The sequence below is a fragment of the Micromonas pusilla genome (assembly GCF_000151265.4).
Source record: "Micromonas pusilla CCMP1545 genomic scaffold MICPUCscaffold_5, whole genome shotgun sequence".
NCBI lineage: Eukaryota > Viridiplantae > Chlorophyta > Mamiellophyceae > Mamiellales > Mamiellaceae > Micromonas > Micromonas pusilla.
Window position 1 is genome coordinate 1,379,808 of NW_003315886.1, and position 12,077 is coordinate 1,391,884.

Sequence of the window (12,077 nt, forward strand, 5' to 3'; positions counted from 1 at the left end):
TTCCCGCTTCTCCGCTCGAGACGAAATACTAAGGTTACGCGAGTAAAAAAAATTACACGCGCGCGCTCGACGCGGAGGCCGCGCGCCGTCTCAGTACCCCCCCGTCATGTAATCCCTGAGACGGACGACTTCTTTCCTGTGCTCGTCCAAGACCATCCGCGTGACGTCGCCCATGCACAACATCCCGGCCATCGTGCGATCCTTGTTCATCACGGGGAGGTGTCGGTGCCTGCGCGCGCGGCGCCGTCGGCGAAGTCAGTCAAGTCGTCGGGTCGGGTCAGACGTCGGCGGTGGAGAACTGAAACCGAGCGGGATGGACGCGATGGGATGAAATAAAGTAAAGATCGTTTGGGTAGACGTGGACCAGTCGTGTCGTCGCCCACCTGCCCTCGATCATCGCGCGCATCGCCTCGAGCACCGGCGTGTCCACGGATGCGACGTTGATCTCGTCCTTGGCGGTCATGACGTCGCGGTGGGGGTGGAGTTCAAAGGCGTCAGCTGGAGTTGAAAGGCATCGATGGCGGGGATTAAAAGCGAGGGATGGGCGGAGAGAGACGACGGGCAAAAGTCCTTAAGGATCGGCGTTCACCACGCCGACGCGGTCGTATGGGGACCAGTGTACATAACGCACCTTGGCGGTCATGACGTCGCCGACTTTCGTCGTCGACGCGTCTCCGTGTTTGGCGACGATCTTATGGAGGTAGTCGCGCTCGGTGACGACGCCCGCGACGGCGTCGTCCCATTTGCCGCTGCGCGTGGCGTGGCGAGGAAGAGAAGGGAAGGGATTTGGGCGGGACCGCGGCGGCGGCGGTCAGCGTTCGCGTTCGCGGCGGCGGCGGCGGCGGAAAAAAACAAAAAAACAAAAACCAAAAACCAAAACAAAAAACACGCGCCTGGACGCCTCTTCGCGCGTGACGACGCCGTCGTCGTCGACGTCGAGGACGCGCTCTCGCATCACGAGCAGCGCGCCGACGTTCGCCCTCGTCATGCGCTGCACCGCCTCGAGCGCGGAGGAGTTCACGTCCACCCAGAGCCAGTGCCCGCGCTGGTCGAGCGTCTTCTGGAGGAGCAGGTCCCCCGCGGTGAGCTTCTGCGATCGATCGCGAGTACGGTAAGTTGGTCGGTCAGTTGTGGCGCGTTTGAAAGCGAGGCGCGGTTTCGAAAGGATGATTTTAGTAGTTGTACTGCGAGCGCTCTCGATCGAACCTCGAGGCCGATCGCGAGATCTTCCGTCTCTCTTCGAAGCTCGCTGAACTCCGTCGCGACGACGTTCTTGCGCGCGATGACCGCGTCTAATCCGACGCTCGCGGCCGGGAGCGCGTGGCTCGGCGTCTTCGAGGACACGAAACGGCGCGCGTCTCGGGACGACCGCGCGAGGGCGCCTGCGACGCGCGGACGGTGGTGATGAGTGCGACTGGGGAGAGCGGACGGGCGTTTTCTTTCTCTTCCGCTCGCGCGAGATGACGGGAAGAAGAGAAAAAGAAAGAATCGGTGGACGCGTCGCCGCGCGCGCGCGACGTCCGTCGTCGGGCGCGCGCGGACGCGTTGCGCGCGAGTCGCACGCGCGCGGAGAGGAAGAGAGAGTGAATGGAAAGGAGAGCGGCGCGCGCACCCGTCGCGCGGAGTCGCATCAGCGCTCGAAACATCGTCGTCGTCGTCTCGGGAGATATTCCCGGTGTTTGTTAAGTTGCTTACGCGAGATGCGCTCTCGAATGAATAATGAATGCCGTGGACGTGTTCCGGAAGTCTCGGAAACCGTCGCCTTCGACGCGCGCGAGCGAGCGCGCGAGCGAATGCAGTGTGTACGCGCGACCTGATTGGTCGTGTGAGCGCGCGTGCGATCGTCGGACGAGCGCGCGGTAGGGTACTGACGCCGCGCCGCGACGTTCCGAAAAGTGCATCCTTCTCAGCTCCACGTCAGCGCCAGATCTTTCTGCAGATTTCACGCGTGACAGTATGAACGCGCGCAGATTTTGTGATGAGATAAAGTAAACTTACTGAGCGTCCGCGTCGCCCTCCGGATGTCGTCTTCTTCTTCTAACTAAATCCCCACGCGTCCTCCTCGTCCGCGAGGGTCTCCTCCTCGTCGTCCTCCACCCACGCGCTCGCGTCCCCCGCGCCCCTCCTCAGAAGCTTCGCCGCGCCGCCGCTGAGATCGATCACCGTGCTCGGCGGGTTTTCTCTGACGCCGCAGTCGATGACAAAGGCGAGAAGGCCTTCGCTCTCGTAGTCGTCGCACATCACCGCGGGGTCTTGCGCGTACTCGATCCCGTCGCCGTCGACCTCGCACGGGACGGTGCTCGCGAGGAGCGGTCGGTCGAGGCGCGAGAGAAGGGCTCGGCAGACCGGGTCCGCGCTGAACCGCACGCCGACGGTTTTTCGCGCCTGGACGCGAGGCGACGCGCGATTGGTCAGTTCAGTGCGAGATAGATTTGGTGACGTGGAATAACGAGTGGTTGGCGTGTTCCCACGCGGATACATGTGGCATACGCAAAGGCCACGCGCATCGCGACGCGCACCTTGCACGACTTCGACTTCGTGGAGGGGTCCTGGAGACATATCTTCGGCATCGCTTTCCCCGCCTGGAGTATGAACGTGTACGGCCCCGGGAGGCACTGCCTCGCGAGCTTGAACGGCTGCGTTCGCCCGGCGACGACGTTGTCCGGGAACCCTTGCGTATACGCGTCGATGTCGGAGAACCCGCGCACGAGCACGCTCATGGGCTTGCCGACGCCCGCGTCTTTTAGCCGGTAGAGCGTCTGCGACGCGACGCACGCGGTTTTTTAGCAGAGTTTGAAACCGTCAGAACCGCGACGTCGAGCGACGAGCGAAGGCGGAGAGCGGGGTGAAAAGAGGTGAAAAGACGCGGTCGAAAGGAACGAAAAGGACCCGAGCCCGACCCACCTGCACGGCGTCGCGCGATTCCAAGTCCGCGACGAACGCGTACTTCGTGTCCGTGGGTATGATCCCCACGCCGCCGCCGCGTATGACGTCCGCGATCTCATCGAGGCGCCAGTCGTCCGAGGCGTCCGGCTCGACCGTCACGAACAGCGTCTTCGACTGCGATGGCGCGCGAGGGTGATGGGAATATTGTTGAATCGCGCGGGGGTTCGACGACGAGGGTTCAGGGCAACGGCGGTCGGGTCGACGGCGCGGCCGCCGCCGCGACGGGGAGGAGGAGGAAGACGGGGGGCATCGGAAATCTGCGCCGCGCACCGTGACCGCGGTACCGCCGCCGCCGCCGCCGCCGCCGCCGCCTCCGCCGCCTCCCCCTTTCTTCCCTCGCTTCGCGCGCGCGACGTGCGACGACTTGTCGCCGCGGGCGTTCCGAAGAACATCCGCGGGCGACGACGACGACGACGACGACGACGACGACGACGACGACGCGGCCGCGACGCGAGGGCGGCGCGCGCGCGCGACGGGGCAGGCGCGCGCGCGACGATCGCACGGAAGCGCCCTCGCGCTCGATGGCGTCGCCCACGCGCGCGACATGACGTCCGCGCGGGGTGGACTGCGCGGGCGCGTCGTCGTCGAAAGTCGACTCAACAAAACAACAGTGCAGTGCTGGCTCGAACGCAGTAAGTTGGGGCGCCGGGCCGGCGCGCAGCCATCAGATCCGCCGGCGGCCGGCGGCGGCGTCATGGCGGCGGTGGACGACTACTTGAACGATCTCAACCGCGCGGCGAGCGAGGAGGAAGAGAGCGAGGAGGAGGAGGAGGACGAGGAGAAGGTCGAGGTCGACGCGCGAGGGCCGAGGCGCGCGTCGAACGCGGACGCGTCGTCGTCGTCGTCGTCGTCGTCGTCGGCCGAGACCGACGACGACGACGACGACGACGCCACCGACGACGACGACGACGACGACGCCCCGACGTCCGTCGACAACGCGTGGGCGTGGAGCACCGGCGGCGTCGGCCAGACCGCCGTCCCCCGCGCGTCCGCCGCCGCGGCGAAGAAGAAGACCATCCTCCTTCCGGGGGAGAAACGATCGCTCAAGAAGCGCCACGTCGCGGAGACGCGCGCCGCGCGGTCCGCGAAGAAGAACGGGTTCACCCCCGAGGACGTCCGCGTCGCGCTCGAGAGGATGCTCGCGAGCGGCGCGAGGGAGTGGCGGCCGCCCGTTAACGGCGGGACGTGCGGCGCGAGGGAGGCGAGAGCGATCGACGCGTTGGCGCGGTGTTACCCGGGGTTGTCGACGGAGATCGCCACCACCGCGGCGAGCGGGAGGAAGAAGCGCGCGTCCGTGGTCGTGCGCAATCGCAACGTGAACGGCGGGGAGGAGGACGGAGAGGAGGACGGGGAGCGCGCGCGCGGCGGCGGCGGCGGCGGCGGCGGCGGCGGCGGCGAGATCGAAGACGCCGCGGACGACGATGAGGAAGCGGAAGAGCCGGCGCCGCGCGCGGGCCCGGCGATCCCTCCGGACGCGTCGGCGAGGGCGGCGGCGTTGGCGGCGCCGCCGCCGACGCGCGACGCGTTCCTCTCCGACCCCGCGCGGCTCGCGAAGGTGGACAAAGCGCTCGGACGCGGACGCGGCGGGCGCGGCGGGAGGCATCACGACGGCCGCGCGCGGGCGCCGCCGCCGGGGACGACTGGGAAGCGCGGCGAGGGCAAATACAACGCGCCGGCGTCGGCGCGGCGGGGTCGGACGACGACGACGACGAGGACGACGCCGCCGGCGGAGATCGACTTCACCCGCGCCGGCGTCCTCGACGACGACGACGACGTCGAGGGGGTCGATGCCACGACGTCGGCGGTTCGATCCCCGGCGGCGGCCACGCGTCTCAAAGGCGGGATGGCGTCGATGAGGTGCGTTCTATACACTGGTTCCCATACGACCGTGATCGCGTGGTGAACGCCGTTCCTTAAGGACTTTGCTCGGCGCATCTCTCCGCCCACCCTTCGCTTTCAATACCCGCCCTTGGCGCCTTTCAACTCCAACTGTTGCCTTTCAACTCCAAAGGGGCGACGCGTCGGAGGACCCGGACCCGGCGGCGTTCGGGGCGTTCGAGAAGCACACGACGGGCTACGGCGGGCGGATGATGGCGAAGATGGGATTCACGCCGGGCGGGGGGTTGGGAAAGAACGGCGACGGCGTGCGGACGCCGGTGGCGGCGACGGCGCGCGCGAAGAACCTCGGCCTGGGCGCGGAGGGCGCGGAGCGGTAGTGACGAGTGGTAAGCGCGCGCGCGTAGCTTTGTCGTCTAATAGGTAGTGCACGTAGAAGACTATGATATAACGAAGGTAGTCGCGATCGCGTTGGGTCGGTCACATCGGGACGTCGCTCCTCGAAAACTCCGCGGTGCTGCGCCGCAGAAGCATGTCGTTGTGGTTCAGGAGCAGGCCGAATATCCCGCTCCCGAGCCCGGACCGTTTGATGTCCTGAAACGTCACGCCGTCGCCGTCGCCGCCGCCCTTCTTCCCCGCCATGTCGAAAATCTGACACACGAAATCCTCCAAACTCACGCACGTCCCTTCCTCTTTCCAGATCGCGTCGTACATCCACTTGATGTCATGCGCGGAGATCACGCCGTCGCCGTCCACGTCGCACACCCGAAACCAAAACCGCGCGGCGGCGACGCTCCCCGCCCTGTCCTCCGCCATCGCGGACAGACGGCAAAAATCGCTCTCGTCGAGGCTCCCACGCGTCCCCGACCCCTCGCACTCGTAGTACGCGTGCATACGCTCGACGACCGCCTGGCCGTACGACGCGAACAGCTCGTACCGCAAGAGCTCGTCCACGTGGACGCGCCCGTCCCTGTCCGCGTCGAGGACCACGAACGCGTAGCGCGCGGCGTACTCGTTGCCCAGGCGTCGGGATTCGAACAGCGCGCGTTCGAGCTGATGAGGGTACAGTAATTAATTTTCCGCGCGAAGCGAAGCGACGTCGGGGCGGAGTTCGGGGGCGCGTCAGCGGGAGTCGATGAGAGGCGTCGAGGTGCGCGCGTCGGGATCGAAAGCGAGGGGTGATGGGCGGAGAGTGACGCGCGCCCGCGGGGAGAGAAAGGAAAGTCCTTAAGGATCGGCGTTCACCACGCGAACGGGGTCGTATGGGGACCAGTGTGAAATGAAATAGAACGCGCCTGGTCCACGTTTTTCACCGCGCGGTCGCGCTCGGCGGCGACGCCCGGGAGCGCCGCGCACGCGAGGCAGGGCGCGCGCGGCGCCGGTCGCGACCGCGACACCGCGACGATCGGCGGCGAGGAGAGAAGCGCGTTCGCGGTCGCGTTCGCGGTCGCGGTCGCGTCGGTCGACGACGGCGACGGTTCATCTTCCCCGACGGTTCCACTTCCGGGCGACGACGGCGGCGTGGTCGCGGCGTCCTCTTTCTCGTCGTTCGCCGCGGCGGCGGCTGATGCGGCGGCGGCTTCTAGCGCGAGCGCCACGGCGACGGCGCGCGGCGGCGTCGGCGGCGGGCTCTCCGGCGCGGCGGCAACGTCCTCGTCCTCGTTAGAGTCTTCCTCTTCTCTCTCCTCCGGCGCCTTCCTCGGGGACGACCTTCCGGCCTCCTCGCGCGCCTTCGTCGCGGCCCCTCCCCGCCGCTGGGGGCTCGAGCTCGCGCGCTCGCCGCCGCCGCCGCCGCCGCCGCCCGCGCGGACGTTGTTCATCCACCTCGGCGGGGAGTCGTCGACGCCGCCGGGTCCACCGCGGCCGTGCGCCGAGGGCATCCGCGGCGGGGAGAACTCTGGGCTCACGACGTACTGCGCCGAGCTCTGCGCGGCGGAAGCGGTCGCGGCGTCCATGGCGGCGGTCGCGGCGGCGGACGCGGCGATCTCCAACGCTTCGATCCTGCTCTTGAGCTCCATCATATCGTCTTCTTTCGCCTGGCTCTCCTCCACGAGCGCCTCTTTCTCGGTCGCGAGCGTCGCCTTCTCGTCCTCCAAATGTTTCACCCTCTCGCGGTACGTCTCCACCTTGGCTCGCAGCGTCTGTTTCGTTCCCTCTCTTCCCTCGCGCGTCGCCCTCGACGCGCGCGCTCGCGTCCGCCCGTCGACGCTTCTCTTCTTAAAAGCCGGAGACGACGACGACGACGACGACGAGGGCCCGCCGCCGCTCGACCGCAGCGGCGGCGGCGAGGAAGACGAGGAGGAGGACGGCGACGACGACCCCGGGGACCCGCGGTCGTCGCGCTTCGACCCTCCGCCGCCGGCGCCGCGCCCGCCGAGGCTGCGAAACAACCTCGCCGCGGTTTTCGACGCCGACGGCGGCGACGTTCCGTGGAGCGACGCCGCGTACGGCGACGCGGACGCGCTCTTCGACCGCGGTTTGCTCCCGCGGTGGTGTTTCTTCGCCGAACCGCCGTTCGAGCTCGCGCTCGACGACGGCGACGCCCCCGAAGAGTCCGCCCTGAAGACGTCGCTCCTGATCCATCCGCGAAAGTTCCCGCCGCCGCCGCCGCCGCCGCCCCTCGCCGCGGCGCGCTTGGCCATGAACCGCGATATGGCGCTCCCGGCGCTGTGTGCGCGTCTCAACGGCATCTCGTGATCGCCCAGCGGAAGCGGCGGCTTGAATACCGTGCCTCCGACCGCGCCTCCGCCGCCGCCGTCGCCGTCGCCGTCGTCGCCGTCGTCGTCGTCGCGGGACGATCGCTTTCGTCGCGCGCGTCCCGACGCCCCCGACGGCCGGCTCCGCTCGAGCCCCGCGAACCGCTCGCCGGTGGGCCCGTTCAGGTACGCCGCGCGACCGGACGACGACGACGACGACGCGGCGGCGTTCTCCTTACCACCGGCGGCGGCGCGGTGGTGATGGCGCTTCGACGCCGGCGGCGGCGGTCGCGGCGCGATGGAGGCGACGACGTCCAGCGTGGGAGCGCACGGCTTCGTCGTCGGAACCGACGGCGCGCGCGCGACGCGCCCGTTGTTCGGACGCAGCGGCCGCCCCGTCCCCGGCGGGCGCGGCCGCGACGTCCCCGCGCGCGCGTCCATCGCGGCCGCGGGCGCGCGGTCGTCGCGCGGCGGCGGACGCGGGATCGCGAAGACCGTCATCGGAGCCGGCGCGCGAGCGCGATGCGGACGCGTCGCGAGTCGTTCCCCCGAGTTGGCACCTCTCCCCCCCCGGATGGATGAGATAGATGGAGGACGGACGTCGTCGCGCGTCGCGTCGGCCTCGCTCGCCGCGCGCGCGCCGCTCTTCCGGCGTATCGCGCTCGGAGAACGCGATTCGAGTCCGCGCGGACGGCGACGACGACGCGGACGACGACTGCCGCCGCGCGCGCGTCCTCTCCGAGGGGCGTCGTCGTCGCTCGAGCGTTTTTCACCTTTTTTCGTCGCTTCCCGAGGCGCGCGGCGCGATCGACCTGACGCCCTCAGTCCCGATCCACGTGTTTTTGACCTTTTTTGCGCTGCGGGATCCTGAGCGAATCCCTTCCCGCGCGATTGGTAATTTGGTAACTTATTCCCCCGCGCCCCGCGGCGCTCCCGCCCGCGCGCGCCGGCGGACATGGGGTCGAAAGCGTCCAAAGCGAAGAATAAGGTGAAGAATGGCGGCGTCCAGAGCGCGACCGCCGGCTCCACGCCGCCGTCCTCGCGCGACCCCTCCGCGCGAGGCGGGTCGCAAAACTCGCGACGAAACTCGCTCGATCGCGAGCAAACCTTGAAGAACGTGCGCAAGGTGCAGGACGTGTACGAGATGAAGAGCGTGCTGGGCACGGGCGGATACGCCGTCGTCTGGGGCGCGGTTCACAAGCGAACGCGTCAGGAGTACGCGATCAAAGTCATGAAGGCGACGTCGAGCTCGAACCCGAATGACGACGAGGTCTCCGTGGATGAGATCCGGAACGAGATCGAGGTCATGAAGCGCATCGAGCATCCGAACATCGTGCACGTCCGCGAGTACTTCGTCCAAAACGGGAAGTTTTACATCGTCATGGGGTGGCTCAAAGGCGGCGAGCTGTTAGACGCGCTGTTAGACCTGGGGAATTACACGGAGCAAGACGCGAAGGTGATCGCGCGGCAGCTGTTGGAGGCGCTGAGTTACATGCACGTCAACAACGTGATTCACCGCGACTTGAAGCTCGAGAATCTGCTCCTCGCGCGACCGAATGACATATCCTCCGTCGTCATCGCGGACTTTGGGCTCGCGAGGAAGGCCGTGAACGCGCGGCAGGTGTTCACGACGCAGTGCGGGACGCCGTCTTACGTCGCCCCGGAGATTCTGTTGGGGCAGTCGTACACCCCCGCGGTGAACGTGTGGAGCATGGGCGTCATCCTCTACACGCTGCTCATCGGTTCCTTCCCGTACGCGCACAGCGACCAACAGACGCTGTTTCGCATCATCTGCAGCGGTAAATTCCAAACGTCGCAGCCGGAGTGGGAGCAGATCGGCCCGGAGGTGAAGGACCTTCTGAGGGGGTTACTGTGCGTCGACGTGAAGGAGCGACTCACCGCGGCGGACGCTCTGAATCACGCGTGGTTCACCGCGGATAACGACGCGAGCTCTAAAAACTTGAAGGCGTCTCGGGCGCGTCTGCACACGTTCGCGGACAGCATGAAGCTGCAGGTGAAAACGTTCGAGCCTGGTGCGTTTCTCGTACGGCAAGGCGAGCTCGGGCACGAGGTGTATCTCATCCGCGAGGGCACCTGCGACGTCACGGTCGCGAACGCGAACGGAAGCGTCTCGAAAGTCGCGACCCGAGGCAAGGGCGACTTCATCGGCGAGATGGCGGTGTCCTCCGAAGACGGCGACGCCGCCGCCAAGCCGCGCACCGCGTCCGTGCGAGCCGTCGACTTCGTCAGCGCCACGGTGCTGAGCAAGGCGGACATGCAGTGGGCGGTCGATCACGACTACTCGCTGGAGGGGGAGATTCGGAGCGTGATCGAGGCGAGGCGCGCGGAGCTGGACGACGCGTCGCATCGCGGCGGGAACGAGTATTCCCCCGACGGCGGGGGCGGCGGCGCGGACGCGCTCGGCGACGGCGTCGCCGCGATGGAACTCGAGTAGCCGCCGGTCGGCCAGTGCGCGCGTATATCATTATTCTGTCATCTTCATGGCGTTATCTAGTCATTCATCATACACGCGACGTCTGGTCCAGTCGTCGAAAGAATACCTAATTTTCCTCGGCGGCGCGGCGCGACGCGGCCGCAGATCTCGCAGCCTCCGCCCCCTTTCGCCTCCTCCCCCTATCCCCCGCCCGCGTCCTCGGACGCGCGCGCGACTGACTACAGTATCTACACGTTGAACGACTCCCCGCACCCGCACTCGCCCTTCGCGTTCGGGTTCTCAAACACGAACTCGCTCCTGAGGCGATCTTCGACAAAGTCCATCTTCGTTCCGATCACGTGCATCAAAGCCCCCGGGTCTATGATCACCTTCACGCCGCTCTCCTCGTGCGTGACGACCTCGTCGAACTTCCCCTTGTCGCTCTCGTCCGCGTAGTTCATCGTGTACGTCATGCCGTTGCAGCCTCTGGTGCGAACGCCGATCTTGAGGTACTGCTTCTCGCGCTTCGTCAGGAGCTCGCGGATGCGCGACGCCGCCGCGGCGGTGAGCTCCATGGCTTGCTTCCGAACGCGCCGCGAACGCGCGGTCTTCGCGACCTCTCTCAGCGCGGACATCCCGCCCGCGTCACCCCCGCCGTCGCGCTCTTCTTCTCTTCCTCCTCGAGCGCGCGTCCCGTCCGCCGCGCTCCTCGCGAGCGAGATCTCCCCCTCCGAGCGCCCCTCCCTCCGCGCGCCCCGGGGGCGTCCCCGCGCCGCGCCGCGCGCGAGCTCGCGGTCGACGCGCGGTCCTCTCTCCGCGCGGGCGCGGTCCTTCCTGACGCGCCGCGGGTTTCGGTCTCGCGCGTCGCTTCTCCGGTGCGACCGCGCGCGCGTCCTGACCGCGCGACGCTCGAGTGACGGCGACGACGACGTCGATGACGACGACGTACACGCGTCGTCTCGATCGAGCGCCGCGCCCCGCGAGTAGTACGATACGCGCGTCCGTACTCGCCTGACTGTTTACCAGTGCGAAAATCGCGTCGAGGCGTTTCGTGACGCGGCGCGTGAAAATCGTCCGTTTGGCCGTTCCGAAGCTTTTCCACGACAGCTGCCATCGCGCGCGGGACGACCGCATTCACGCGTCGCCGTCGCACGACGCGCACGCCGTGGCCGCGAGCGCATCTTCGCTCCCGGCGTGAATACCAGGTACATCACGCGCCGCGCGTCGACGCGACCGTAACGCGCACGAACGCGCTTCCCACGCGTCGGCGCTCGCGCTCCGACGGGGGGAAAAAGTAAATCTCAGAGACCGCCCTCTCTCTCGGGAGCTCTCGCCGCGGACGCGATGGCGGGAGGGGACGAGAACGCGATGACGCGCGCGAACGCGCGCACGCCCAACCGCGCCGGGCCCCTCGCGGAGGCGAACGTGAACGAGCTCGCGCCGCCGAACAGCGCCGCGAAGACCGCGGAGTTCAAACGACGGTGCGCGCGCGCTCCCCGTCCCCGCGCGGGTCGTCCGTCGCGTTATACCCCCCCCACCTGATGCGTTCGTGCCGCGAAGCGGCGGGCGACGCGCGAGGGGTGGCGTCCACCGCTCGCGCGCGCGCGCGCCCCGCGCGCGTCCGGGGACGCCATATCGCGGCCTCAGGGATCGTCCGCGAGGGCGTCGCGCGCCGCGTCGCGCCCGCGACGCGCGCGCGCGGCCGTCCCCGCGCCGTTCCCCCCCCGCTCGCCGACGACGGACGTTTTTCCCTCCCTAAACCATCCCTAAACCATCCCTCCCTGACCATCCCTCCCCATCGCGCCATCCCTCCTCTCCCTCCCATCCGCGCTCCCCGCAGTCTCGACGGCCTGAAACGCAAGAGCATGGCGCCGCACGACTTCCGCGCGCGCGGCGCCGCGACGCCGACGCGTTCCATTCCGCCGATGCGCGAGGCGGGGAGGGTCCTGGAGCTCACTTCGGCCATCTTCGACGACGGCGCGTTTCTCGGCGGCGTCGAAAAGATGGTCACGTTCCGCCCGAAACTCAAGAAGACGGACGGCGACGCGTACATCAAGGAGCTCGTGCACCAAATCAAGGCGTCGAAGGAAACGCTGAAGATGATGCTCACGAAGAAGGATCAGCTCGTGGACGCGTGTCATCACATGGAGGAGCAACTCATCGGC

At 67.9% G+C, this 12,077-nt stretch overlaps 6 protein-coding genes across 6 annotated transcripts; 2 read left to right on the forward strand and 4 right to left on the reverse strand.

Annotated features, from left to right (window-relative positions):
- Positions 1-90: 90 nt before the first annotated feature.
- Positions 91-1,853, reverse strand: MICPUCDRAFT_68400 (uncharacterized protein; the record flags this gene model as incomplete). The annotated part of the gene is made up of 6 exons (XM_003058972.1): positions 1,613-1,853; positions 1,207-1,382; positions 894-1,090; positions 632-749; positions 384-451; positions 91-229 (listed from the first exon to the last, which is right to left on the reverse strand). The coding sequence occupies exons 1-6, from the start codon at positions 1,644-1,646 to the stop codon at positions 91-93; spliced, it is 732 nt and encodes a 243-aa protein (XP_003059018.1). The 5' UTR covers positions 1,647-1,853.
- Positions 1,854-2,064: 211 nt separating this feature from the next.
- On the reverse strand, positions 2,065-3,078 carry MICPUCDRAFT_5503 (uncharacterized protein; the record flags this gene model as incomplete). Its single annotated transcript, XM_003058973.1, has 3 exons — positions 2,065-2,385; positions 2,520-2,759; positions 2,905-3,078. Coding segments are annotated over 3 exons (735 nt in total), but the record flags the coding sequence as incomplete, so codon positions are not given.
- Positions 3,079-3,640: 562 nt separating this feature from the next.
- Positions 3,641-5,162, forward strand: MICPUCDRAFT_58415 (uncharacterized protein; the record flags this gene model as incomplete). The annotated part of the gene is made up of 2 exons (XM_003058603.1): positions 3,641-4,803; positions 4,865-5,162. 2 exons carry the CDS (start codon positions 3,641-3,643, stop codon positions 5,160-5,162), a joined length of 1,461 nt encoding a protein of 486 aa, XP_003058649.1.
- Positions 5,163-5,190: 28 nt separating this feature from the next.
- MICPUCDRAFT_58416 (EF hand domain-containing protein) lies at positions 5,191-7,919 on the reverse strand (the record flags this gene model as incomplete). The annotated part of the gene is made up of 2 exons (XM_003058974.1): positions 5,191-5,835; positions 6,087-7,919. 2 exons carry the CDS (start codon positions 7,917-7,919, stop codon positions 5,263-5,265), a joined length of 2,406 nt encoding a protein of 801 aa, XP_003059020.1. The 3' UTR covers positions 5,191-5,262.
- Positions 7,920-8,401: 482 nt separating this feature from the next.
- On the forward strand, positions 8,402-9,995 carry MICPUCDRAFT_58417 (gliding motility related cam kinase). The gene has a single exon (XM_003058604.1). It carries the CDS (start codon positions 8,434-8,436, stop codon positions 9,931-9,933), a length of 1,500 nt encoding a protein of 499 aa, XP_003058650.1. The 5' UTR covers positions 8,402-8,433; the 3' UTR covers positions 9,934-9,995.
- On the reverse strand, positions 9,983-10,817 carry MICPUCDRAFT_33697 (uncharacterized protein). The gene has a single exon (XM_003058975.1). It carries the CDS (start codon positions 10,545-10,547, stop codon positions 10,161-10,163), a length of 387 nt encoding a protein of 128 aa, XP_003059021.1. The 5' UTR covers positions 10,548-10,817; the 3' UTR covers positions 9,983-10,160.
- Positions 10,818-12,077: the final 1,260 nt, after the last annotated feature.

Coding starts and splice junctions, on each gene's coding strand:
- MICPUCDRAFT_33697 (XM_003058975.1), bottom strand. CDS start 10,547: ATGTCCGCGCTGAGAGAGGTCGCGAAGACCGCGCGTTCGCGGCGCGTT.
- MICPUCDRAFT_58417 (XM_003058604.1), top strand. CDS start 8,434: ATGGGGTCGAAAGCGTCCAAAGCGAAGAATAAGGTGAAGAATGGCGGC.